The sequence below is a fragment of the Hirundo rustica genome, chromosome 1 (genome assembly GCF_015227805.2).
Source record: "Hirundo rustica isolate bHirRus1 chromosome 1, bHirRus1.pri.v3, whole genome shotgun sequence".
NCBI lineage: Eukaryota > Metazoa > Chordata > Aves > Passeriformes > Hirundinidae > Hirundo > Hirundo rustica.
In genome coordinates, this window is record NC_053450.1 from 31833790 (window position 1) to 31861204 (window position 27415).

Consider the following 27415-nt stretch of genomic DNA (forward strand, 5'->3'; position numbering starts at 1 on the left):
CAGTTTAGATCTGTCCTTTACTGTCTCCCTGAAAAAATTGTCTTCTTCAGGATACAAATGGGAAAAAGAAACAACAAAAGATGTCTCAAAAGAACATCAATTGTAAATATTGATAATTTTACTTATTTATTGAAATGCATAGATGTTACAAAACAGATCAAAATGATGTACAGTTTCATAGCATTAGAAGTTGAAACAGGGATACAAATTTATATCTCAGGTATAACATATACATGTAGCATCGTATGACAACACAAAAGAAATGATACATTGGTAAGTTCACTGCAACAAGTGCTAAACAAGCTTTCTTCTCCAAAAAAACAGATACAACCCCACCCACACAATTATCAAAGAACCTAAGCAAGAAAAATGAAAATATATAATGAGAGGGGGGAAAGAGCACTTCACTCTACAAACACTGAACATTGTTTTTACATGGGTTCAGATAAAAAAGCATAAAAATATACTTATTTTCCAATCCCCAACATCTTTAAGCCTCAGAAAAATCTTTTCTTGTTGCATATGGAAAAAAGCATGGTTTGCTTCTTAAATGAAACCTGCCTTTAAGCACCATTTCAACTACATTAGAGCGCCTTAAATGAAACAAAACTGTTTAATTCCAAAGAGCTATTGATTCCAATATTACTGTTCACTCCTAAGGAAGAATTTTATTACTTTAAGCTTCACATCTAAGATACTTCCTGACTTACAGGATGGTCTATTGAAGTTGTAGTGAGTTAGCAGCATGATGAACAGCCAGTGACTTGAATGACAATTGCTGTTGTGAGCTAAACATATAACCTGAGAGACATTTCCTCTCTTTCCTGCTGGCCAAAATAACCCTAAGTACAATTTATATGCATTTTCAGTATGAGGGATTTTAAAGAATTTACAATTGTATTACCCAATGATAATGTACCAAAATCTCCTTCCACTCTGAATTTTGTCGTTTGGCAGAAGGAGATAATGAATTGCAACCATTTCAGTCTGGATTTTTCACAGATCATGCTCAGGGTAACTCTGCAGAATGTGGATAACAACTTTCTGTCAATTCCACTGACTTGGGTGAATTTAAAAATGCCTTGTAATTATTTTCTAACAGAAAATAACTCTACCTGAGGGAAAGTTAGGAAATGAAGGCTAAGCAGAAAGAAAGTACCTAAATTAGCAATAGTAATCAATTTTGTTTATAATTTCTTGAATTAACCAGAAAGGCTGTTGCCCATCTGTTGAATTAATTAGATGGGTAATTGCTATTTTTCCTTAATTTTTTCAATTATTTTCTATTGAAAGAAAGCAGTTTGAGAACGTTATTGCTATTTCAGGCTTCTATTGATAGAATTTCAGCATTCTTCTAACAAATTTAAACAAGAAGGTTTGTGTGCTTTGAGACCACCTGACCAATTAAGTATGATCCGAGAACTAGACCATACACATTTACAATTCTGCAGTTTTAAAAAGCCCCCCCAAAATTTTGTGTGCTTGGATTCCAAGATCATCTCATTCTAGAACAGGGAAGGAAGAGTTTTGTCTTGAAAATTCAGCAATAATGGGCAGATTGCAACAGTAATTTGGGCCTTTAAAATTTTATTAGGGATCATAATAATTTAGTATCTGAGTAATGAGGCTTCCCACACCTTGGTTTTTGAGAACTATATCTGACTTAAAACTTCTAAAAATTCTTCTGACATCTGAATAACTCTGTTTTACCTCATACTCATAAAGCTCTGCATGTTAGGCAGTCACCAGCTAATAAAACTGTAATTGAGTTCTGTACTTACAAATCATGTAAAATTAAGCAATGGAAGAGTTGTGCACTGCACCTCTTTTCTCAAAGGAAACAGACAAAGTCATGTCTCTCTAAAATCAAGGCCAAAAACTTTAGATTTGCATTTTCAAAAAATCCTAAAACCTCTTGGATTCCTACGTAATGAGTAGTGGCATTCTCAACCACAAGAGGGCATCCATATATCTACCTACCTATCCACCCACCTACAGCTATAGATATGGTTATAGACACAGATATATTTCTTTCCGTGCAGTCACAGTGCTTTTGCTCTAGGAGGATTCCTCTTTCAAAGCTCCATGGTATTTCCCACTATTAGTAGGGGATGGCATATGAAGTCTAATTTTGCTGTTCACAAAGCTCACATGGAATCCAATTTTTCATTCCTGCAGAAATACATTAAAACTCCTCCAGTTTTCACTGAGACTTGATCAAGCTCACCTCAGATTCAGAGGGAAACAAACTGGTCTCAAAGAATAAGATGCCAAGGATAAGTGTGCAAACTCAAGCCCAGATCTTCTGTAGCCATTTATTTTTCAGAGAGATGATCTCGAATCACTAAAACTTGCTCAGCATCAATCTGAAATCACAACTCTCAGAGGTCTTACTCTCCCCATAATTTGTTCCACAGGCACTTGCCTGTTGTGATGAGGGGAGGATTCTGTTTGTTTTGGTTTTGAACTGGAATACATTTTCCTCTCTGATGCACATGAAACTCTTATTAGAGCCTGAAACAACCATAAAAAGGAACTCTGAAAGCAAATCTGGCCTAGTGGTAAGTTATATGTTTAGCTGAAAAAGATCTCACAAACAGTGGTGTGTACATGGTAGTATTTCCACAAAAAAAAAAAAATAAAATTGTAACTTCAGCACCAGAACACAGAGGTTAGCACCAAAAGATATCAACTGCTACCCATCATCTCAGATGTTTAAATGAGGCAAAAAGTCATAAGCAGATACTATTATAAACAGCTGCACTCAATAATTAATTATAACAGTTTTGTTATATCATTTTTTACTCTTATGCCTCTCACAGTATTTTGACCAAAAATAATTTTTGCCTTATTTTAGCTTGTGTATACTTTTACAATTTTATATTTAGAACAGAAGTCTGAGCTAATTTCTCTGTCTGTAAAGGCACACCCATCTGCTGAGAAGAAATTAGTACTTCGAGGCCATCAGAATAACAACTGGAGGTGGTTTGCCTCAGCATGGCCTTGAACTCATCAAGCTCAGCATGTATTAGAGCTGCCAAAGACATCTAAAATCTTCTGCACATTTCAGTGCTTTTTTTTTTTTGTAGCAGCACTTTGTGTCAGGTAGTCAGTCAGAAAGCACTGGCACTGGCAATCAAAATAGAGCTTTACTGGCATTGTCATTACCTGGCCCAAGAGCAAAAAGATAATAGAAATTGGGGCAATTCAAATAGGTAATACAGAAAGGCATTCTACTTTAAAGTGGAAATTTTATGTGGCAATCAAACACCTGATGATCTCTAATCCTCTCCGTTAAAGGAAAAATATTCAGCTAATGCTTGAGTGCTTGTGGCTGGTTTTATCAGGAGCTGCTCATATGAAATAGCTTATTTCCAGATCATATTTTGCTTCTGTCAATTACAGTGTGATTACAATAATCCCAATAATCCCTAGCACCATTATGGGATGTTGTGAAAAAAACCTGCATACCTGTTTGTTAAAAGCAAAGTTTTCTATATTCACAGAAAACAAAATATTCCAAAAAAATCAAGGTATTTTTAGCAACTTAAAAAGTAACAGATACAATAACACATATACCCGTGATAATAATTTCAGCTCAATTACAGAATTATAAATTAATTTACAATGTCTAGTCCTGTTTGGAAAGTGTACCATACAACTTAAAAGTTGCAAGTTTCAAAGTGCATAGTCATTTATTGTTAGACCTACTGTTGTAGGCTCCTTGGCTTAACCTGAATTTTTTCTTATACTCTGCTTCCTATTTGTATTTTAAAAACAAAAATACTGAAAATGGCTAGAAGCACTGCTTTAACTGTGCTGTCTTTATCTCTATAGAAGATTTCTTATGCAGAACAAATCGCATTTTTCACCTGCATCTTTGTCAAAAACTGTGCTGGTAGAGGGGCTAGTGACCCACCAAGAAGTTTTGTCTCACTCATTTATTTCAGTGTGTACACAGATAATGCAAAGAGGTTTTCTTTCACTCCCAAAACAGGACTGGCTTTTACTCCGCCAAAGTATTTGACTGATTGAGTACTGTTCAAGTCCAAACTCCTTTGAAAACAAAAGGAAAAATGTTTATATTGTACCTGTTAGGAAAGAAATTAGTAGAATATTACAAAGAATTACCCTTTTACAACATGGACACATCTAAAGACAATATGCCTGTCTAGTTCTTGTCCTATCAGATACAGAAGTGTCACTAACCAGAAATATCTGAAGAACCATAGATCAGCTGCTGACGCTGTCCGAGGGATCAGAGTATGGACTGATAGAGAGGGGCTGCTGCATTTCATACACTATACAGCCTGTTCCAGATATCTTGCTAGAGAAAAAGAATAACTAATGTGAAGAATTCAAATTCTCATCTTTCTTTTTATATCACCAGCATGTTACTCCATGTTCTGGTGACAGACTGTCTCAAATACCCTAAAAAGACCAAATTAGTGACTTAAAGATACATACATATGTAGCTCTAGTGAAATTATTCTCTGTTGTTGCACTTGCTCTAGTCAGTATTGCTTTTCAAAGTTCATAAATTTCAGAGGTCTAAATGTAGCAGTGCAAGCAGACTAAACACTTATATTTAAAGTGGAGTACATTCTGCCCTGTAACATAAAGCCAAAATTCAAGGCTATTTCAATGACCTAGTAACAGTGGCAGACATTTGATTTCTTCCTTTTAATAATCTGTTTTTCCAGAAAAGTACCTGTATAATATCTTGGTTTTAATGTCTCTACTAGACACCCATAAGGTATTCAGGTTTTGGCAGCAAGTTTTTGGCAGATTTGGTTTGTAATAATGCACACAGATATTTTCAGGAAACAGTGTAATATATTTTTAATGGGCACTGGCAATTGCTTTAGAAATTTGGAATTTTTGCAACAAATCTATATGAATTTTAAAGCTCCTTAATGTCTTTTATTTAGAAATCTTCCTACCTATTTTAAGGTCTGATCTATCCTGATTCTCACCTGAATTTCAGTCAGAGGGATAACATATATACTGGTAAACTTGCAGTGTAAAAAACACAATGGATGTCATGTATTGATGAATACTGCTTTGCAGCAATATATTTCTTCCTATAAAGAATAAATATGCTCCTGCAAAGCACCATTATAGAACTCTGACTGTGTTCAGAAATATAGGAAGGTAGAGTCAAGCTGTGCTGTTATACCAGTATTTTTGAAGTGATGTAGCTTTCCATCATGATAAGACTTTAGGCATGCGTGTTAACAGCCACACAGTCAGTGTGGTTCCTCATCCTCTTTAATATTCCTGTCTGCACACAGACATGTGATACAGCACCCATGTGCTGAACTCTTGAAACACCCTAATGAATTGGTGCTGTGCATGAGGTAGGTATAATCCTGCAGTTTCTCTTGCACACGTTTTCCTCTGCTCAGTGTCCCATTGACATTGCAGGTGGAAGCACAGATGTAAACAGGAGGAACCACTGAGAGTGTGAGGACAATTCGTTGCTTTGCACGTCACACCCCGTTTTTAAAGCGCAGTATTAAACAATGACCCTTCTCTTTGTAGAGCTATTATTTTTAAAAGGAAGTAATATTCTATCTTCTGATGTCCTTTTAATACAAGTGAACCTTCAGGAAACTACACTTACTAAGATCAAAATGAGTTTGCTCTCATTTAACAAAATGTTAATCTAAAAGGGATAGTGTGAGTCTTAAATCCCAAACTGTTAAAACCAAATTATAATGTATTTTGAAAGCTAATTACACAAAAGCATACAAAAAGAAAATATCAAAGTATTATTACAATATCTCTCTATATATAGTATGTGCAAAATTCAATACACAAGGTTCTTGTTACTCATCTGTGAATTTTCTTTAAAATAATGTTAACCGTAACTTATTTAAACCAATATAAGTAGTTTGATGTTACTCCTGGGAAACAAAGATTGTCGATACAAGAACCTCCATAGCTTGGAGGACAAGCTGAACATGGGACTCCTACTTTATATGGTGCTTCTCCAATCCAATTCCCCCTGAAAATAAAAAATGAAAAATAATGCTTAATGATTTCTGAGTGGAAGAAAAAAAACATCATCCATAATTGTTTTGAGAGATTAAAATTAATGTTTCAACTGATATTCCATAAATGCTGTCACTAAAACCATGACATTAGTTTATTTCTGTAGTTTACTGATAAACATTGATCTAGCAATTCCCAAAAAAGAGTAGAAAAATGACCATGTAAATTCAGGCCAGTAATATCCATTCCACATCCTTTAGTCCCAGTGGTGAAGTCCCAGTCCTCTTGCTTTTGCTACAACCAAGTGATTTTTGATTCTCTGATCCTATAATAGAGTATTTTTTACTAGAGGTCTATTATTTTCGAAAAATAGCAAAATAAGCATTGGTGCAAGGTTTTCCTTGAGCAAATTTTCATCTGGCAGTTACATTAAAAGCTTGTGCTTGGAAGGTGGAAAAACAAACTGAGTGAAACCCTGCTCTTCAGTTGCACCACGCTAGGTTCACACTGTGAAGCTCTGAGGCTGAATTCATGATTAGAGGAAAGGGAAGATAAAACTATTTGCACCAGTAATATATTAAAAGGACCTGGATTGGGGCATTTCCAGAGGTCTCACAGATGCAAGTGAGAGGAGAAGGAGGGCTCCTGTCTGGTGAACAGAGGTGTGCAATAGACCCTAGGGGGAAAAGGGTACAAAGTCTGGAGAGTGATCATATGAAAAGAGGCAACTCTGAAACATCTAGGAACATCTGAAAAACACATCCAGACTTTTAGGGGTTTATATAAAACCACAGACTTTTAGAGAATCATGTAACACTCATGATGTGGGCAAAAAGTTAAAAATAGATTTTTACTTAAATGTTATGTCTCACAGAGCAGAGATCTTTCCTTTAGTTTGCATGTGACGTGGAAGAGCAGTGAGTAATGCAATTATTTATGAAACATTTTGTCATTCCCCCACCTCCCAGCCAGTAACACTGGATCAAAAGCCCTGGTCTGGGTTGTGCCTTGGAAGAAAGTAGGAATCTCAAATAATTTGCTCATTCCTACTTCTTTTCCAAATGGGTACAGCAGACTAAGTGCTCAGTAAATATATTTAGTCTGATAACAGATATAGAAATTCAGAGTTTGCTGAAAACTGCTTTCTGCTTCATTTTCTATGCAACACATGGTGGATTTGTGTGAGACTGCTAGATAATCTGGGGCCTTTCAAAACTGCAATTATCCTCCTTAACTTTAGGGGGTCTTCACTCATGTCAGAACACAAATATTTTTCAATGTTACAGCATGGCATCAGTGAAAATTACTGGAGTTCTAAATCCTAAATCTTTGCCAAATTCCAATCTTAATAACTCAGACTGGGGCTGCAATATTCACTCCCTTCCTCTTTAGAGGAGTTTCTCATGTGCTGGTTACTCAGAAGGCTCAGAAGGTGGCAAGGACACTTCTGCTTGTGTGCCCAAAGACTCTAAGCCCAATATCCTTAACTCAATCAATTCTACAAATACAAACTTAATCCAGAGAAGACCACTCAATATAATTTTTGTGACCCTGAAAGAAGTAGAAATCATGATTCCACTTCCAATCTCATACAGAGAAGGAGCTTGCAACTTTAGGCTTTGGTTTGCTGTTTGAGAAGCTGTGGGACTTTTAGACTCAGGAAATATAAAATGTCAATTCATTGCTAACGGATACACAAACACTTAATCAGTTTCCAAAAATGTCTAATGTATAAATCCATTTTATTCCTATATATGGAAATGAGGTAAGTATTCCAGAAAGTTTATAATTTTAATTTTTTCTTTTTCCAATTAAGTTCCATTAAAAAATTCTCTTAGAAACTTTGATTTCATCTTGTCCATGTTGTGGAGCTATAAGTCAGATAGAGGTTTGATGCCTAATCTTTGCTCCCTCACATTCATTTCTTACCATCCTTTTCCAGTAAATATTAAAGACAAAAGGACAGAGAAATCTCCTTGATTTCCAAAGGTGTTTTTTTCCCCAAGTTTTCTTATGAAATCCTATCTTTCTTTCAGTTGCAAAACCTTTAAAAATTCTTTTACTCATGTAACCACTAGAGTAATGACATATTCTTGCATACTCTTTACCACAAATGGACCTGTGCCACCAAGAGTTTATGGAAAACATGCTCAATGAATTATACTCATGTTCCTATACAGAACTATGTCTTTGCCTGTCAGAGAAAGCAGCCACTTACACTGTGTGGCTTTTGCAACACTGGTGCAAACCAGACCGCAAATTGAAGCTCTCCCAGAGCCACACTTTACTGACTCCTTCTGCAGCCAAATGTAAGCTTGGGATGATGTCTAGGAAATGCTGGCACAAAATTAATTTCTGCATTTCAACCTAACACAGACCTCTGCACGTTACAGGGCCGCCTATGGGTGTCTATGGGTTTTAACAGACTGTGTTTTAACAGACCCTAATACAGAAGGCAAAATGAGATAGATTTGCACACATGGAGCTTATACTGATGGACTTTATACAGAAGCAATGCTATGGATTATGTGGCATGGTCATAAGCAAAGGTAACAACATGTATCATAGAATGGTTTGGCTTGGAAGGAACCTTAAGGACAAACTAGTTCCAACCCCATTGCCACAGGCAGGGAACCTCTCACTAGACCAGGCTGCTCAGAACCCCATCCCGTCTGGTCCTGAACACCTCCAGCAACCTCTCTGGGTGAACTTACAAGCTTCCTTGGAAGACCCCTTTAGGTACAGGTAAGTTGATACAAGGTTTCTCTTGAGCCTTCTCTTTTCCAGGCCAAAGAGCCCCAACTCTCAGCGTGCCTTCATAAGAAAGACATTCTAGCCCTGATCAATTTAGTGGCTCTCCTCTGGACCTGCTCTAACAGGTCCATGTTTTTCTTGTGCTAAGGACCCCGGAACTGTATGCAGCTCTCCATGTGGAGAGCAAAGCAAAGGAGGAGAATCACCTGCTGGGCACATCTTTTTTGATGCAGCCCAGGAAATGGTTGGCTTTTAGGGCTGCAAGCATGCCCTGATAAGTCATATTGAGCTTTTCATCTACAGACACCCACAAGTCCATCTCCTCAGAGCTGTTATCTATTCATTCTCTACCCAGCCTGCACCTCTGCTTGGATTAACCCAACCAAGGTGTCTTTGGCCTTACTGAATTTCATAAGGTTTACATAGGCCCACCTGTCAGTAAATGAAAAGCCCAATCTACAGTGGGATTTCTTACCCAAGGAAATCTAGCTCACCACACCTATGTATAAAAGAGTGAAGAAATTAGGAATTCAAAGTAAAGTGAAGTCAGCACAAAGAAGGAATAATGATAATAATAATAATAATAATAATAACAGCGATAAAAGAAAACAAGTTTTTTGTTTTGTTGCAAACACATCAAGTTGATTCCTTTTCTTCCTTGTATAACAAAGTCATACATTTCTGTATGTTCAGATGAAAAGCTTGAACAAAGGAGCAGCCCACAGAAAAAAGCACAAAAAGAGGTCATGCGGCAGAAAAAGGAGTAAGCAGTCCTATGAGAGGACCAAAACATGCACAAAGGATAAAAATAAACAAAAATAAAAGAGAGCAACTCACTTTGGGGCATAGTTGCATACCAAGTAAACAGCTCGCCGCCAAACAGATCCCCAGACGTTCATATTGTGGCATGTGTGGATTGCGCAGCCTATACGATTGGAAGTGGCCCAAACCATCTGAATAAATATTTATTATTGGTGAAGTCCAAATTGAAAAGGAATATACATATATATACACATATACTTATATGCATACATTTATTTGAGAGAGAGGGGTATAAATACATCATAGGAAAGTCCAGCTTTGGACATGAGATTTTGAATAGAGGAAAATAATTTATATAACCTGTGTGTAATGCGTGCACATGGGTCCATAACATCTCATCGGGCACCTAGGGTTGCAGTCTTGAGGATAAGGGAAAGCATAATCCTTCACCTCATCATACCATGGCTTTACCAGCTGGAGAATAGATCGATACCTGGGTTTGTTTAAAATACAGAAAGAAAAACATGTCATTTCAAATTTCTCCTCACATCACTAGGAGCATAATATTAAGCAATAATATTCTTAAACCAAACTAACACTGACAGATATAGAACATTGAACACCAGATGACACTTGCATCTGTTCAAGATATGGATCTCAAAGGTTGTTCAAAGGCTGACAAAATAATTGTTTTGTAGGGTATCCTCTTACCTTCCAGTTCTTACAGACAGGTTCTGGCCCAAAAATCTCAGAAGATAGGAAGGTCCATGGTCCCAAATGCATGTAGCAGCCCAAGCCTCGGCAGACTTGGCAAGAGTTTCATCCCAAACCTGACAAAATAAAGTACCCTTAGCAGCAGAACAGAAAAAAGCAGATAATGATCATAGGGCTAGATCAAAATAAGCAAGTACCTTATCCCACAAATATACTATCGTAACACATCAGATCTGGAAATAAGAAGAGAACTGTGGAGCAGCATGTACAGAATCCAGCAGGATTCACCCTACTGCTAGACACATGATACGAGGAAGCCAAGTATTCCAATCTCCCTTTTTTTCTGGAAAAGTCCTTCACCAGCCAGGCATTCTCCTACCATTTTCCCTTCTGTGTTGATGAGATCCATGTGTGGAGAGGAGTGAAATGTTGGCTGGGACTCAGATAGAAAGTGAAGGAAAGGAACATGGGGAAGAACTTTTCAGCATAGGTATTACATACCCCAAAAACCCCCAACACATTTGAAATAGGACCTCAGGAATATGTATAGCCAGAGACAATGTGTGTGGCAGCTCTTCATATTTGAGGCCACAAGGTCCAGAAAGAAAGGGATTCCACAACGGTAAAGACTATGAGCAGTTTCCAGGTGCAGTATGGATTTCACTACTTTATTTTGCACAGGAACTGGCATTGCTCACTGCCTGATATAAAAAGATAACAGCTCTGTAAGAACAGACAATTCGACTTCTTAAGTTCTCCAATGTTTGGAACATGACAAGTGAATTTAAACACTGTCTCTTTTATATGCTTTGCCTGCTCAGTTACGTGCCTGATTTGTAACTCTGCTGTTTTCTCCACAGCAAAACAGGTTTGTCTCAGAAATAATGGCAACAGAACCTACTGCGCCACTGGAACTCCTGATAAAGAACATCTCACTGTTACATTAAAAGTGTACACAAATCCTAGTATAATCTAGTGTTTAAGGGATACCCAAGTAGGCTGCAGATTCTGGAATTACATGTGTATTTGGAATACCCCGAGTGGAGTATTTAGGTGAAGAATAGTTGTAGTCAATTGCAAGTAGAAAGGCAGAACAGAATGTGGTAAAATTGCCTATGTAGACCATCAGTGCTTTCTAAACACAAAGAAAAACTCATAAATCTTGAGTGGCTATGAAATAACGAATATACTCTCTGAGGCATGAAATAAGAGGCTAAGACAGAAATATATGTATCAAAGAATAAAGTGGTCCACATCACAAATATTTTCTGTACTATGAGCTAAAAATGATTTCTAACACTGAATTCAGTTTTAATTTCACAAATTTGGAGAATGACTAGGACAATAAATCATGCCCTAACTCTAGAACTTCATGAAATTTCTCTTAGTGAGAAGGACAAAATTTAGTAAATGTTATGAAATTGCTAGACGGTTGAAGCAAGCTTTTGTGAATGTGAAGTGGATAAGGTACCTCCTCCATTAAAGGTGAAGAAGCACAATTTGTCTCCTTAACACAAATCATTTTCCATTCAAGTGGAACCACCTTAGGGATGGTAAAATGGGTGGTGCTTAAAGTAGAGAAGATATATTTTAAACTTCTTCAGAAAATTTTCCAGGACAAAGTCAAAACAAATTGCTAGTATGAGGACAAAAGATAGAAGTCTTAAGAATAAGCATGCTACAAAGGAATACTCTTGAGCCAGGGAACACTTAGACTTCAGCTCTGAAAATCTATGGGACTTTCTTGGAGGAGTTAGAGATAAAACATCCAAAACCCAGGATATGCTTTAGGGCTTAAGGCAAAGAAATCTGTGTATAGACATTTCTTATGCTTTGTATCTCTGCCATTAAGTTTACTAGCTGCATGTGGCCAGTGTATAAAAACCCCTTTTTAATTCCTGTGGTACAGCACTGATCCCAAACAGAGGGCTTAAAGAGTAGGTACAAACATTAAAGAGTGCCTGGGGAGTGTGCCTGAGAGGCTGGGGCCACAGCCAGCATTTGGAGCCTGCCCAGGCCCAGGGGAGCAGAGGAGCTCTCGGATCCAGCGCGTGGGTCCAAGCACAGCTGCCTGGTGTGCATCCATAAGGGGCTGCTCTGCCAGGACTGCGACACCCCATAAACACCCTCCTCTGCTGGGATTAATCACACTTCTGGCACGAGTGCTCCTGCCAGGAGGCCGAACATGAGGTTTGCGTGCCTGCTCCTAAGTGACCTGTCTGCACTCCCACAGAAATCTAAATGTGTGCTGTATTCGCACAAATAGCGCCAACATCCTGATTTCCACCCAGCACGTTTTTGTGTACTGAACTGCCTCGCAAAATAGCATGTTGGGTGTTTGAAAGAAATGTGAAGAATGGACTAGGTTTTCACTATTAACACTCTCTAAACAAGGCACAGCCCCTGCCTTGGACAGCAAGGGCATTTCTCGTTCGCTTTTGCTTTTCCTCAGCTTCATTTCTGGTTATCAGGAATCATCTGCAGCATTGGATTGGTAAAGTTTTGGGGCGTTGTTTCAAACTCAGTTAAAATGTTGTGAGTTTGTCAAGTATAGTAAACTCTGCTTTCCGTTACCTATTCACTCTTGATCCCTCTCTGGACAGATTAAATTTTTGGCAAACATAAAAAACATAGAAACATAGAGAAGGAAAATAACTAATGACTGAGGAATAAGGGGAGGGGAGCATATGCAGCATCTTTAAATCTTCTCCATTCTTTCATTAGCAGCCTGGACTCTATAGAGCCCCTACTGCTATGTAAATCATTTGTATTTCATGGGAGAAGTTGATTGCCTCACCTTCCTTATTTTATTTGCTTCATTTTTTCAGATGAAAAGGTGGTCTCAGTCCTTCTAGGACTAGCTCTACATGATCACCAGAAAAAGAGAATACATAAGGGAGACCTTAAAGAGTCTTTCAGCACCAGAAGTGATCCTACAAACTAGCCAGAAAGAAACTTTTTTACACTGGGATCAAGTGATAGGACAAGAAGGAATGGCTTAAAGTTGAAGGAGGTTTAGATTAGGTAATTGGAAGTAATTGTTTAGTTTGAGGCTGGTGAGGCACCAAAACAGGTTGCCCATGGAAGTTGTGGATGCCCCATCCCTGGAAGTGTTCAAGGCCAGGCTGGATGGAGCTTTGAGCAACCTGGTCTAGTGGAAGCTGCTCCTACCCATGGCAGGAGGGTTGGAACTAGATGATCTTTAAGATCCCTTTCAACCCAAATCATTCTATGATTCTATAAAAAGGCAAACAACTAATATAGGCTGAAGGTGAAAAATATTATCTCATAATGATCCAAATTATCGTAAGATACTGTACCATTAGATCAACCTTTCAAACAAAGTCTGGTCCTGAGTCCACAGTTCTACCAATTTTTATCACTGTTCAGTCCCCTGTTTTGGGCATGTAGGAAAATAGAGCCAAGACATTTGGATTTTGAAGCTATGTGGCTTCATTGCTGTACATAAATAAACAGCATACCAAGAAATGCAAATATATTCTAAAAAGAGAAACTGAAGTGACTTGAAAGTGAGAGGGACAGTTTCTGTACAAGGAGAAATTAAAAAGCTCAAGCTAATTAGCAAAGAATTTAAAAGAAACAGAGTAATAAACTAAATTACAAACCCTGAAATATGAGCAATCCAGCGATCCTATTAAACGTATCCGAGAAAGCTGCCTGACATGAAGACAAAATTGTGAAAAAGGAGAAAGATTTCCAAACTCAGTGGGTTAAGATCTAAGAAGGTGACTCATCCTGAAATGTTGATCATGCAAACTCCCAGTGCCAAACTGTGATCATCCACTCCCTGGGGACAGCTAATCTGCATTTGCTAGGTTGCAAGTAGTTGAGGAAGTCACTTTCTATCCAGTATAAAGATACCCCCAAAACTCCAAATGACTGATTTTGTCCAGCATGGAAACCTTCCCACTTCTCAGCTGGGTCTAACTGAGCCACAATAGAGTTAAAGCGTGTCACTGCACTTCCACTGACAACGTGAAATTAACATCCTTTGGCCAATTTATTTTTCTTTCTTGAGCCAAAAATTATTTTCCTAGAAAGCTCTCTGACTGTGCTCTGTACTGCTCCCTGCAAAACAACACTTCCAAACTACATCTTACTTGAAAATTGTCAAGAGGACTGAACACAAGGCACAGGACATTGTTTCTACAAGGGGAGATTCAACACCTGAGAGACTTCATGAGGCAGCTCTGGGGTGTTCTCTGCACTCACACAGTATGTGCTTGCTTAGAGTTAGGAGTAAAATCTTGCATTAATAAAGTCAGCAGGAATTTTGTCAGTAAGCCAGAATTTCATCCTAGATTTTGTTTGTTTCCCTCTGGAAACAAAAAGTAAAATATTTAATCCCCAAAATGTGCAATAAGCAATAGAGTGTAAAAATCTCTTTCATGTTGAATGAAATTTCTTGAAGCCCAAGAAGTGGGCTTCCTTCAACAAGGAAAGGCTTTTAATATTGTGGGTCAGAGTTCCCTCATACATTCCCTTTTTATAGCTGTTTCTATAGCTGTCTCTCCGTTTCCTTAGATAATTTCCATGTAAAAAGGATGAAGTTGTCCCTTTGTGTTTGGTTGGAATGGGAGGTCCTGGTCAAAATTATGCTCTTAGGTATTAAAACTGTAGTGAAGCTGAATAAACATTCTGATGATGAAAAATAAAAGAAACAACTACAATATTATAAAGATCTGTCTACAACATTTATTGAAAACTAATTGGCTGATCCCTTCCTACTTTGATACCTATGTTTTAATTTGAGGAATTTTGTACATGACAATTTTTAACTATAACTTGAATTTAGAAACATGGCTCTGGAAATTTTCATTTTAGGCAGAATTGTATACCTCAATCATTTAGATGGAGCATTTTTTTCTTGACAGTCTGCTCAACAAAGGTTTTAGGAGACAAACCTAATCACTCAAATGACAATGACCTCTCCTTGTCTCTGCAAGTACTCTGAAATTATTTTTAATGGCAACAGATAGCAAGAATTTGTGATCTAAATACAAAGAAAAAAAGAATACACAGCCATACACTGTATAAATTATTTTCCCATCCTGTGTGGGAATCTGTGGGTAAACTGGATGTTTTTAGAAGCACTTAAATTTACAGCCCTCACTGTCACAAAGAAAATATGAAAAAAAAAAAAAAAAAAAAAAAAAAAAAAAAAAAAAAAAAGAGTGGTAGGTAGGAGTGCTCCTTCCTTGACAGCACCAGCAGACAGACTGTGAGACAGAAGATGTGGACTAATGGTGAAGTCCATAAAAATGTGGTTTTTATCTGGTAGCCTAAGGACTGTGCTAATGATCATTGTAAAACACTCAAGCAATCCAAACCTGTGTTTTCGTTCTTCTTTTGCCATCATGATCTTTAATCTTTCCCACCTCATTTTTATTGCCAATAACAGGGAAGTTCTACTACCTTGCAAAAGAGCACAAGAGAACCTCAGCAGAGCATTGCTCTGGATACTGAATACCAGCAGCAGCCCTCAATACCTCACTGTTTGTGTTTGGTCTGATTGTTGCAGATTTTTTTTTTTTTTTAATGACATATCAGCTAAGCTAATACTATGCGTATTTCTCAATGGTAAAACAAAGTGCTTTAAGCAAAACATACACACCCTGGTTACTCACCTTTCTAGGAATTCCCTGAGCCAGAGCTGCTGCCCATAATACCAGGACAGCTGTGATGTGACCAGACCTGCAGCTGGCTGCCACCAACTGTACAGCTGAAGTGACAAACACAGGGTAAAGATGTGAACACAAATCCAGTGCAAACAGGTGAAGTTCACTTTTTTAACCACTCCCTTCTGCAACAGCTTCTTTACACAAGCGCAGTTACATGAAGAGATGGCAAATGAAATACTGGGATATGCAATTTGAAGAGCATTGCACAGCAACACTGCTACATTTTGAAGCAATAAAAAGTGGCAATTTGTTTTCCAGTCTTGGCATATTATTTTTCATTTATATGTGTTTACTGTGGATTCTTATTAGTGATATTCAGATTGTTATTTCACGCAAACAAATCGACAGCGATTCTTAGGCTTCTCAGAAAGATGGCCAGTAAAACCCTCTTTTAGCAATGATCAGTTAAAAAATTAGCCTTTCCACCTCAAACATAATACTTTACTCTCCAGTAGCCCCCTGCTTCTCTTTGTTTGCCTAGTTGAAGATCAAAAGCTTTTACTTCCAGAATGGCAGCAAGTGAGAAAGAAGAAAACCTTGACTCAAGCAATATCTTCCCCTGATAAAAACACTGTGAAGCCAAGGGATGAAATCCAACATGTCCAGTCCATCTGTGCAGCTGCATTCCACAGCTGCTCATGCAAGTCCCCGAGTGGATTAGCAGATGTAGGCTGCTACCCTCCAACACACAGGTCTTGTCCTCACGGGTCACTCAGTCTTGCACCGCTCACACCACTTGCGCGTGCGGTGGCTGTCTCAAATCCCACAGCAACCTGCAGAGCACACGGGAGTCCTTTGCTCCCTTTCTCTTTCATGTAGTCAGTCAGACCTATAGCATTTTCAGGTTTAGAAACTTTCTGTAGGACCCACCACCACGTCCACTACCCCAAATCTGGCAGAAAGCTTAATAAAACAACCCAAGAGCCCTTCTGCCTGCATGATTTTACAGCAGAATGACTGAAAGAGCCTCGTCTTTTTGCTCCCACTTTTATCACTACATACTGTCTGATGAAAACATATGAGCTCATTGGAACTTACAGAGAGATGTGGCAAACTTTATATATTTATTTAGGCTCTGAAATCATTTGGACTCTAGACTCTCTCTCTCTAAGAATATGATTTTTATTTTTTTTTAAATCTCAACAGCCACCTGTGAGAAATTTCTGTGTGTATATTGTAATTGGTGCATACCACACAGGTACTTTCTCACATGCAGTAGGCAATAATTAGAAAGCTTACATAGAAAATTGCCAGTCTACCCTCTAGAGAAAAATACCTTAATGGGAATCACAGTTCTCTATGTCATCCTTTTGCAAATAAACAGAGGGTTAATACATCAAGCTGCTTGTCCAACAATCCACTGCAACTCAAAGTAAAACTGTGCAATGTTTCATAGTAAATTTACTCTCATATATCCAAACCTCCAAACATGTGAGTCACACTTCTGAAGAGCTCAGTATTAGAAGGTCTGGCTTAATCCAGACATATTCCCAAGAAACCTCATTGCCAGAAATACTTTTCTTATGAAAATTCAAGTCTGTGTTTTACTTAGGAGTTTATATTACTGGCTGTCTATGTAGTGCAAACACAAAGTGCTATCATTTGAAGCTTTGCCACTGTGAGTAGTCAATTTTTTTCTTCTAAAGTTTGTCTACACTTCCTTTCATGTTTGGCATCAGGCTTTTAGACAACAAGAAATAAAATTGGTATATTGTCAGATTTAGTAACAATAAGCTTCTCTGATATGCTATTTTTTGTTTAGCTTTTAGAAAAGTTAAGTATCACAGCTATAGATCTTAAAATATTCAGTGCTTTTCTATCCTACTGCAAGACGTATTTTAATTGGTGACAGCTTAGAAGTGGTAACAAAAAGGACCAAACTCTAGCTCCATGTCACCTGACAATTGATCAGCAGTCTGAAAAGGAGCGTGTCTGACCTCTATCATTTTAAATATGATCAGAACAAATTGTATTTTCTTAGAAACGCAAAATGTGAATTCAAATGCATTTGTTTTGTGGTGTTTCATTCTTCTTATCTACAGAAAAAAAAAATCTACATTTTGCTTTTCTTTGTTACTAAACACTGAAGCTTTCCATCAGAAGAAAAATGTTCTTAATTTCTTTAGAAGTTTTCAAAGAAAATACTTACTATTTTCTAAGTAACTCTAGCAGAAAGATGTGGCAGCATGACATAAAAGAAAACACATAGAAGCTCCTTCTTTCTGCAGAATAAAGAATAAGAACAATAGTTCTTTATTCTCAGAAGAAGAAAGCTCAGTTTAAGATTCTTGCTCTTGATACAGATTAACAGATATCACTGACAGATAGGAAGATGTGCAAAACCAGTTCATTCTCAGTTTCATTAACATAGACCTCAAACTCTATCCCAGGGCACCTGCAGATGTATTCTGGCATCATGGAGGCACCTGAGCTGGAGGGTTCTGTGCACAGAAAAAAAGCAAGGGGCTATCCTGGGGCTTCCATGTTTTGCTGCCTCTAGGATACACATTTTCACAATAGTGACAGACTATTTATCTTTTCAGGTATAGAAAAAGGACAAAAATGTTGAGAAGTTTAAGGTTACTATCATCCCCATTCATGTATGAAACAAAGTACTGTGTGCTTTGGATCAAGATTCTTGTGAAAAATGCCCTGTCTCTGTTTTTAGCCAAGAAGTTCAAGAGGTGCTACATTTAATAATAAAGGAATGTCTAATTCCAAGGCCTCTGGGCAGGCTGCTTTTCTATCTGAGACTTTACTAAGTTGTTTTTTGTTTGTTTAAACTCCTAGAAGGCTTTCTGCTAATACTAAATTTAAATAATGTAAATATTCCTTTCTAAAACACAATGAAGATGAATGTTTTAAAATTGTTATGCATAAAACATTGGAACACAGCTCTAGTACCAAAGCAAATTTAATACAGTCATTCTTTTCCACAAAATTTATCAACAGCATTTTTGGGGAAGCTTTTCAGATTTTTCAAGGAGTGCTTTCCATGAAGGGTCTTTTCGATTCAACTCTTGAACATAACTCTGTCATTCACTCTAACATAACAGATGGCTTTTGAACTTCTTATCAGTAACATCCACTTGGATTTGACCCTAGATGAACACCAGTTACTGAGACTGAACAGGCTTTCCTAGCTTTCTGTCAATGAAACTGCTGGGAAAATGGGCAACACCCTACATCTCAGTGATAGCCAAGTAGTTCAGGGCTGCATTGTTGACAGTGGTGTGTCGCTAGTAGACACGAGTACATACTCACAGATTTGACTCCACAAAATGAAGGCTGAAGAAGGAAAGGGCTTTATTGTTTACAAAGACCTTGCTTTATAGGTTTTGAAGAATGACCAGGGATTGGAGAACAAGGCTACCACCTCTCCATCCCACTGGCCAGGCTAGAAATCCATCAGTTGACTATAATCACAAAGGAATGTGGAAAAACAAGATGTTTACATCAGGAAACTGTGGGAAAATTCAGTCAGAGTTGTAAACATCTCACAGCTCACATAATATAGCAAAACAGTGGTGGACTAGGAAATACGTAAGTGATAAACTCACCTGTGAGGCAAAAAAGAGATAGGCAAGTCTATTATGCCAAAAACAGCTGAAAGTAAACTCCATTTATTCCTGCTTTCTCTCAGCTCACTGTCAGTTGCCATATTGTGCCTCCACTGCAGAAAAAGGCTGAGTATGCTGTGAAACAACTGCTTTGTCTCCAGGCTATGACGCAGACAGATCACATGAACTGTAACCACGTGAACCACACCAGTTCCCTCCATATTAATCTAATTCTCTGAGAGGATCACTATTCCAGAATTCATTTGCCCATGATCTTCAGACACTCCTGGTGCTGGGTTATGGCACTAGGCAGAAGGGACATACTCAATTGTCTACACAGAAAAACAAGGGGTAGAAGGCAGAAACTGGAACCAGTGAACACATTCCACCATTATACCCCTCGTCATCTGTTCTCACCTCACTTGTGAATTCCCAACATAGAGCAAGCTAAAAGCCATGGCAGACTGGGATAGGAAGCCCACACTGGGGAACCTCCAAGCACCTTGAGCTCTCATCTACCAGAAGATTGGGGTGAACTATACTTACATTTATTTTGTGCTCTGGCATAATGAAAAGCATATCAAGAACTCAAGAACTTGGTACCCTGACTTGTCATCCGGTTACTTTATTTCAAACATTGCCATGTATAGAGGATTTAAGGGAACAAGCCTACTGAATGGAAAAAGCAGGCTGCTAGTAACTTCTACAGTAAATTCTTCATTGCATTATGGCAGTTGGGTCCTCAGACATGCACAGTTAAAATGATGGGCCTAATCTTCTCTGACATCTAAGGATCTTGTTCACTAATTTAACAAAGGAGCTGCAAATGTAGTGCAACTGTAATTTGATCCAATATGCAGAAGTGTTGTAATGCAAATTAAGAAAGATAATATGCATCTTAATGCCAAGAAACAGTCAGTAAATGTGTAAAGGGTAATTTTTGACATGAAAAAGGATAGAAATTCTATTGGCAGTTTAAAAATGCATATAAAGATTAATTATCTGAGGTTTAGAGGGAGATATTTAGGTTAGACATTTGGAAATAATTTCTCTTCCTAAGGTAAAGTATTTGCCAAGAGATGTGACCAAGACAGCATCACTATATGTGTTCAAGAGTAGACAAGATGAAAACCATATGTATGTAATGAAAAAGGAAGTCCTGCAACAGGCCAGGGATAAAGTACATGAATTAAGAGACTCTATCCAATTCATTAGACATAAATCTTGAAGGAACCAGCCCTGCAATCCTTACTCATAGACATGTATGATTTCAGTGGGACCATGTAAATAAGCCAGGGCAAATGACTCAAGAACAAAATGTCCATAAATATGTAGGATGGGTTGTAAGAAACCACACTGGAAACAAAACAAAACAAAACAAAACAAAACAAAACAAAACAACCAAAAAAAAAAAAAAAAAAAAAAAAAAAAAACAGAAAAAAAACCAACAAAAATTAAAAAAAAAAAAAGTTGAAATTTATTTATCAGAAATGCTATTGAATTGGAGAGAAAACCTAACCTAACCTAACTCACTCTATGTCTATACAAAAGGCTTCCAGTATTTTAAGCAGGGCTTTGGAAAACTTGAAGTAGGTTTGCTGGGTTTTTTTGAGTTTGTCTTACCCATCACTTACTGCATATTCACAGAATATTTTTAAGATCACCTTGAGAGCAAAATAATTTTATCAAGACTTTCAAACTTAGAAGTGAAATAATAAGGCAGTTATTTGCATTTGTGAGCAGTAACTGGGTTATACCTTGTTTCTCTGACCTGACTTTGGAAGTTACCTCCAAATTTTCTGGGACAGGAAGTATCCAACTATGTCACCTCAGCAAATAGTCACTCCTGGGCCACACAGAGCACAAATATTTCCAGCACAACACATACAGACTCCTTCACAGGACTACAGGAGCTTCTTTTGGAACACAATTACTTTTTTTTCTACAACAATAGGTCGTTTCTTTTGTTTAGTCTATTATGGTCTTTTATGTGGATTTACTAGAAATTAATATGCTGACATTACCCTTTCTCTTCCAGTTCCTCTGCCATCAGCTCATGAGAAATATGAAATAACTCCTGGGTAGCTAAACTAACTCATTTCAGGCTAGTCTGGAAATCTTTTACTGCTTTGAGTTCTACAAAGTGAGTCAAAGTGACCAGGGGCAGTTCTTCCCAAACATAAAAGTGCAGTTACATATCACTGAACAAAAAAAAAAATCGAAACTGTGTCTGAACATCTTTGGGGCATTAGCAGGCTCAAGTTTATCTAGAGCACTTTCTGCAGTTAAAATCTTCTGACAGCATTCCACAAACATGTTTCTGAGTATGGAATCCTGCCCCCTCTATTTTACTTCAGACATGCTACTGCCAGTCCAGTAACTGTGTTGATCTATACTGGGCTCAGGACTCATCCTTGCAGAGCCAGAAGTGAAACTACTCATGGCTTGTCTTTCGCTATGGTGCTTCAACAAGTTATTCAGATCACCTTAGAGAACTCTTAAATAAAACAGATTTTCCCATTTTGCATGGGAATGCCATGGAGGATGGTGTTCAGTGCTCGTTGAGGCACACTTAAATCAGTTACTGCTTCTGCATGCAAAGCTGTAAAGAGCATGCCTGTACATAAGCAGCTGCACAAACACAGTGAGGTGGGATACAACAAAGACCATATAGACTTTGAAGAAACTGGCCTTAAGTGGGAATGACTGTAGGAAAGGTAAAAATAATTTCTGATCCTCAGAGGAATAGATATTTAATGAATGAATGTTTTAGAAGCCTAAAGATAGTACCAATGCACACTAAAAGACATTTTATGAGACTCAAATTTCAGTTGGCAACATCTTGCAAATATTTACTGGCCTACCAGTAAATATATAAGTAGCTGAGATGTTCCAGAAAGGCAACACTGGTCTCTGTAGTACAGAATTAGCATTCAGAAAAAGGGATTTCTTTGTTCACATGCTTCCACTGGATCTACAGATGTACATACTCTTTACACTAGACAGCTGTTGGCAAGTCTACACCTCACTTTTTCTGAATCATGAATTTTATGGAATCTTTCTGCTTTCTCCACAAAAAATATGCAAAGACAAGTAGATGATTTTCATCCTTTGTCCGGCTAAAAGTATGGTGTCATCTTTCTTTCTGTAGGTATGCCCTCAGCTTTTGAAGCAAAAGCAAAGACTTTCTTTGGATGAGGAAGAAAAAGGTGCTAGTTAAAATAAGGACTCAGTAATTCTGCATTATAGGCCTGGAAGTTCTTGTTTTCTTTAATTTTCCTTCTGTATGCACTGACTAGATTTGTACCTGTAGAAAAACGTCCAGCTGAAGGCATCAGCAACTCCAGAACCAGGACCAAAAGAAGAACTTTAAAGTCTAGCACACTGGGGGCCAATGTTCCAAAAGAAAGAGTTAGCAAAGTGTAACCGGCATAAGACACACCAGTTTCTATCACTGGGGCCTGATAAAATGCCTCCCACCATGTTTCTCTCCCCAGCTGTCTGCTTTCATGGGAGGCTGCATACAACAACAGGCTGGGGCAGCACTCAGACCCACCTCTCCCAAAGAGAATTAAGAAACTTCCCAGCTCTGTTTATATGAACTTCCCTTGTCCAGCCCATGTGCATTCAAAGCTGTTCTTCCAGATCTCTCATCCAAAGTCCTGCAGTACATAAACCCTCCAGACAATGAGAGCAGATAGAATACTGCCCAAGGAGTGTGAATTATCTCCAACTGCACTGAACATGTGAGAAGCAGAGTGTATCAGGGAGAGGAACAGAACGTGTCAAGCAGAAAAACCCCAAAAAACGTTGGGTGTGGAGAACTGGAATCATGAGAACCAAACCATGCAGCCAAACCCTGAAGGGGTTTTATTTCCACCAGGGAGGTGGAAATAAAGGCAAATGGAACTGCACAGAAGTGAGAATGTGATACAATAATAATAATGAGAAGAACAGTTCCTAACAGAATTAGGAAAAAACAACAAAACACAATTTACTATGACAGTGAACAGAGAAAAGATGAAAAAATACCTTTTTCTAGTGCTTCAAAACTACTTAGTTTTTCTCTATTTCAACACACTTAGAAAAGATTTCCACAATCTACTGCATCTGTAAGCAATTCCAGCTCTCTAACATGTGACATCCGTTTAAGTCATTGTTAGGGAAAATGGGATAGGCCATTTTCTTCACTACCCCAGCTCTTTTCCATAGTATTCAGGAAAGGAACACACACTCAGTAAGGTTCTTTCAAGTACAAATGCATGTTGTCTTTTGGTGATGACAATGTGTTTGTTGTCTTACTTATGAAAATAAGCATTGAGAAACATAACATCTTTTTTATATACCAGCAGCAACCTCAGGTCCCTGTAAGACACAACAGATCTGCGCCACACACTGAAACTATTCACAGACCAAAGAATGGACAAAGCAAATTCTGGTACTGATTATGATGTTTCCAGTCTTGGTGTGACTTACAGCACGATGTCATCTTCAAGGCCTCCCTACCAAAATCCTTCTGTAGTCAGAGAGGTAAGAAGTTCCATAGATGGTGCCATGACCACAACGCAGATGGCAGAGCACACCATGTGTGATCTTGCTCACAGAGCATCTTTTGCTCTGTAGTAACATGGGACACACACATAAGACTTACACAATTTGAAAGAGAATCGGCGGCAGAGGGGTGGCTGCCACTTGGGGATTCAAGCTCAAGTTGCACTCTTTATCATTACCTACATAGCTTGAGGCGCTGATCTGAATTCTGCAGCATGAAGTCACAAAGTACTTTCACACTGGAAAATCAAATGTAAAAGAAAGCCTCCAGTCCTTGCACTTGACCCTATTGATGGGACTGATGCATCTAGGAACACAGGTACATCTATGGCTGGTTGCTACTGGCAAAAGCAATAGTAAGAAAAACAAGGAAAAGGACAGCATGCCAGCTGTAAAGAGCATGATTTCAACCTTGATTTTGTATCTGTGTTGCAGCAAAGCTGCAGCAGAACACCCACCAATATAGATAAAATCTTGGCAGTTTACATTCATTAAAATAGATTTAATCCAGGAAGCTTGCTTTCTATTTACAAGGGTTTTTTACTGAACAGGCTAAGAACACTGCACTTACAAAACCCTTGGGAATATGACAGGGTGCTGGCTTCACTTAAGCAAACTGCAGGAGCACATTTCTAAAACACACAAGCCAAGGAAGGGTATGGTAGGTTGCCATTCCCTCAGACATTACAACAAAGTTTATTTATGCAGAATCAAAGGAAACATCAGTGGAGAGCACAGCAGTGAAAATGATGACTGAGCTTGACTTCTGACTGCTCTGGTTTTTCTGTCTCTGACCTTTCCACTTAACCAGATTTCAAACTCAGTCTAGGGTCTTCATTCTGCAATATCTGAGAGCACTCAGCATTCTGAGGTGCTGCTGGAAGGTGCTGAATAGATTATATGATGAAATCCAGATTTAGGTAACATCTGTGATAGAAACATGTCCAAATTGTTAGTCATTAATTGGTACAAAGAAAGAGCTGTTATTACTGATATCCCCTTTTTATGTCAAGCTGATGGTATCCTGTTTTTCAAACCTATTAACTGTCTGTTGCCATATGAGAAACTCTGTGACTTTAAGCATTTATTATGGGGCTGACACAACTTGTCTGTACTTTCAGAACAGTGTGAATACCTTAATTACAACATGAAAAAAAAAAATTGCTGGACAACCTATGTTTAAAATTAGAGGCCCACATTATGCATGCATGCAACGTTGGAACATGAAGTGGCAAACACTGCTTTAGCCAGTAGTGCTAAGTATGAGATCACAGTGAATGTGTAACTTCTATCATACCTGCAGGAACAGATATTTCCTGTAAGTATTTTCCAGTAAGGGGAAAATGTGCCTGACACATACTTTTTTTGAGCACGTAGAAGTCCTACATACTAGAGAAACATTAAAAAGCAGCATTGTATTTGATGGAAAGATAAAGGTATTAGGTGTACTTGAACAATGTGTAGTAAGTAATACACATGAACAGGAGACAAACAGTGCATCAGATGAATTACTTTGCAAACAGTGTTACCATATTGCTTCCATACATAGTATGTGTGAAATAAATTAGAAATGGTCACTGGGTACATTTTTGCCCACTTCAGGTCAATGACTTTCAGTGTACTCCACAAAAGCTATGGGGCTAATGATCAGCACTTTAAACACTTTGGTTTCCATGTGACCACATACTATTCCTCAGGCCAACAAGCAGTTAACTCACCACTTCACTTTCTTCATTGGGACTACACATGGAAATGAAAATTGAACAGGACAAGAGGTTCAGAGTTCAGTATTTAGCTTTTGCTTGTTGAAGTTAATGCAGCTTGAAAAACGTAAGGACAGAACAATTTAGTAAGCAATAATAGATTAAAAAAATATTTAGTTAGTGAAACCATTACAATTTGTTTAAGAAAATCAGATCACTGATCTACAGTTTGTTTTACTCTGAAATAAACAGTTCACTTACCATATATTCCATGTTGGAAGCAGGTGGGAAGACTTTGCCTCTGACTTGATTATGATAATCAAGAATGGCAATCATGTCATTCTGAGAAATGTATCGCTTCCGCCTGGCTTTGGGAATTTTTGCAGAGTCCAGATGAGCTGCCAAAGCCGTCTTGATGTCAGTGAAATTATTGTCTGACAGGAATAGGTCAGTGGAGTTGGGTAACACTAATGCACTTGTTTCACAGAGAACGGAAAATAAGAGAGAACAACTGATTGCAGCAATTACTGTCATTTTGGGGCCAAAGGAGACAGATAGGCCACAAAGGTACTCTGCTTTAAGTCAGGGCAGCAGAAAGCAAATCTGTAGAAGAGAAGATACCAAAGATGTGATTCTGTATAGCAAGACAAAGTGAACTATCAGGCTGTGACCAGAAAAATCATTCTGTCAGCTCAGTCATAAAAAACAACCCAGGCAGAACACATGTTGCTGAGCAATTTTCAATAACTGTATTAAGTGATGATGCTCTTACTACAACACACCAAATGAAGTATCTGATTCAATGGTCAGAGCTAGCAGTATTCCTGAAACAGTGACAGTGCTATCACACCCGATCAGTTCATAAACCACACTATAAATCTTAAATGGGGAGACTGCAAGAAACCTCACATCATGTTTTTCACCGAAAATTAAAAATACATCCTAGGCTATGCCTATCCCATAGACATGGACTGTTTTGACACGATGTGGCAGAGATAAACCAGTAGGCAAAAGAAAACATATACAGCATGAAAGGAGGACAGCTTAGAAATAGCATTCAAATCTTAAGTTCACCAAATGTGATGAGCATTGATAAAACTGCATGCAAAGCAAACTTATGGAACTGAACGGCTTACCTCTGGATAATACCAAGAAAAAAAGAACACAGTCTATTGTTCTCCCAGTATATATAGAATTCTCCTATGTGATGATATGAACCTTTGTGAAGAAAATGTCTCTTATTACAACCCCCCCCAAAGTACAAAACTGTGCTGGTTGTGGAGCCTCTGGCCAGAGGAGCTGCTGACAGCCTTTATATGTTACAGCCCGTGTGAGCCGGTGCGGGCAGTGTCCCGGCGGGTCCCGCTCGGCCGAGGCGGCGGGAGGGGCTGTGCCGAGCGCACGGCGGCCATTGGGTGGTACCTCGGAGGGTGGGTGCTTTGGGGACTCAGTCACACCCCCGGCTGATGCCGCACAAAAAGGAGGCGTGCGAGACACTGTGTTCGGCGTCTCCTACCTTTTTTTTTTTTTTTTTTTTTTTTTTTTTTTTTTTTTTTTTTTTTTTTTTTTTTTTTTTTTCCCCCCTCCGTGGCTGGATTTTTTCCTCATTTCCCGAGCATCGTGCTGGCTCGGGATGCGCTGTTTCACGCAGCTCCGCGAGCCCCCACGGCGC

General features: G+C 38.4%; 1 protein-coding gene across 1 annotated transcript; it reads right to left on the bottom strand.

Annotated features, from left to right (window-relative positions):
* Nucleotides 1-111: 111 nt before the first annotated feature.
* Nucleotides 112-27053, bottom strand: PI15 (peptidase inhibitor 15). Its single transcript, XM_040071543.2, has 6 exons — nt 26880-27053; nt 26005-26346; nt 10225-10343; nt 9874-10006; nt 9589-9704; nt 112-6010 (listed from the first exon to the last, which is right to left on the bottom strand). Exons 2-6 carry the CDS (start codon nt 26275-26277, stop codon nt 5875-5877), a joined length of 777 nt encoding a protein of 258 aa, XP_039927477.1. The 5' UTR covers nt 26278-26346; nt 26880-27053; the 3' UTR covers nt 112-5874.
* Between the last annotated feature and the right edge of the window lie 362 nt (nt 27054-27415).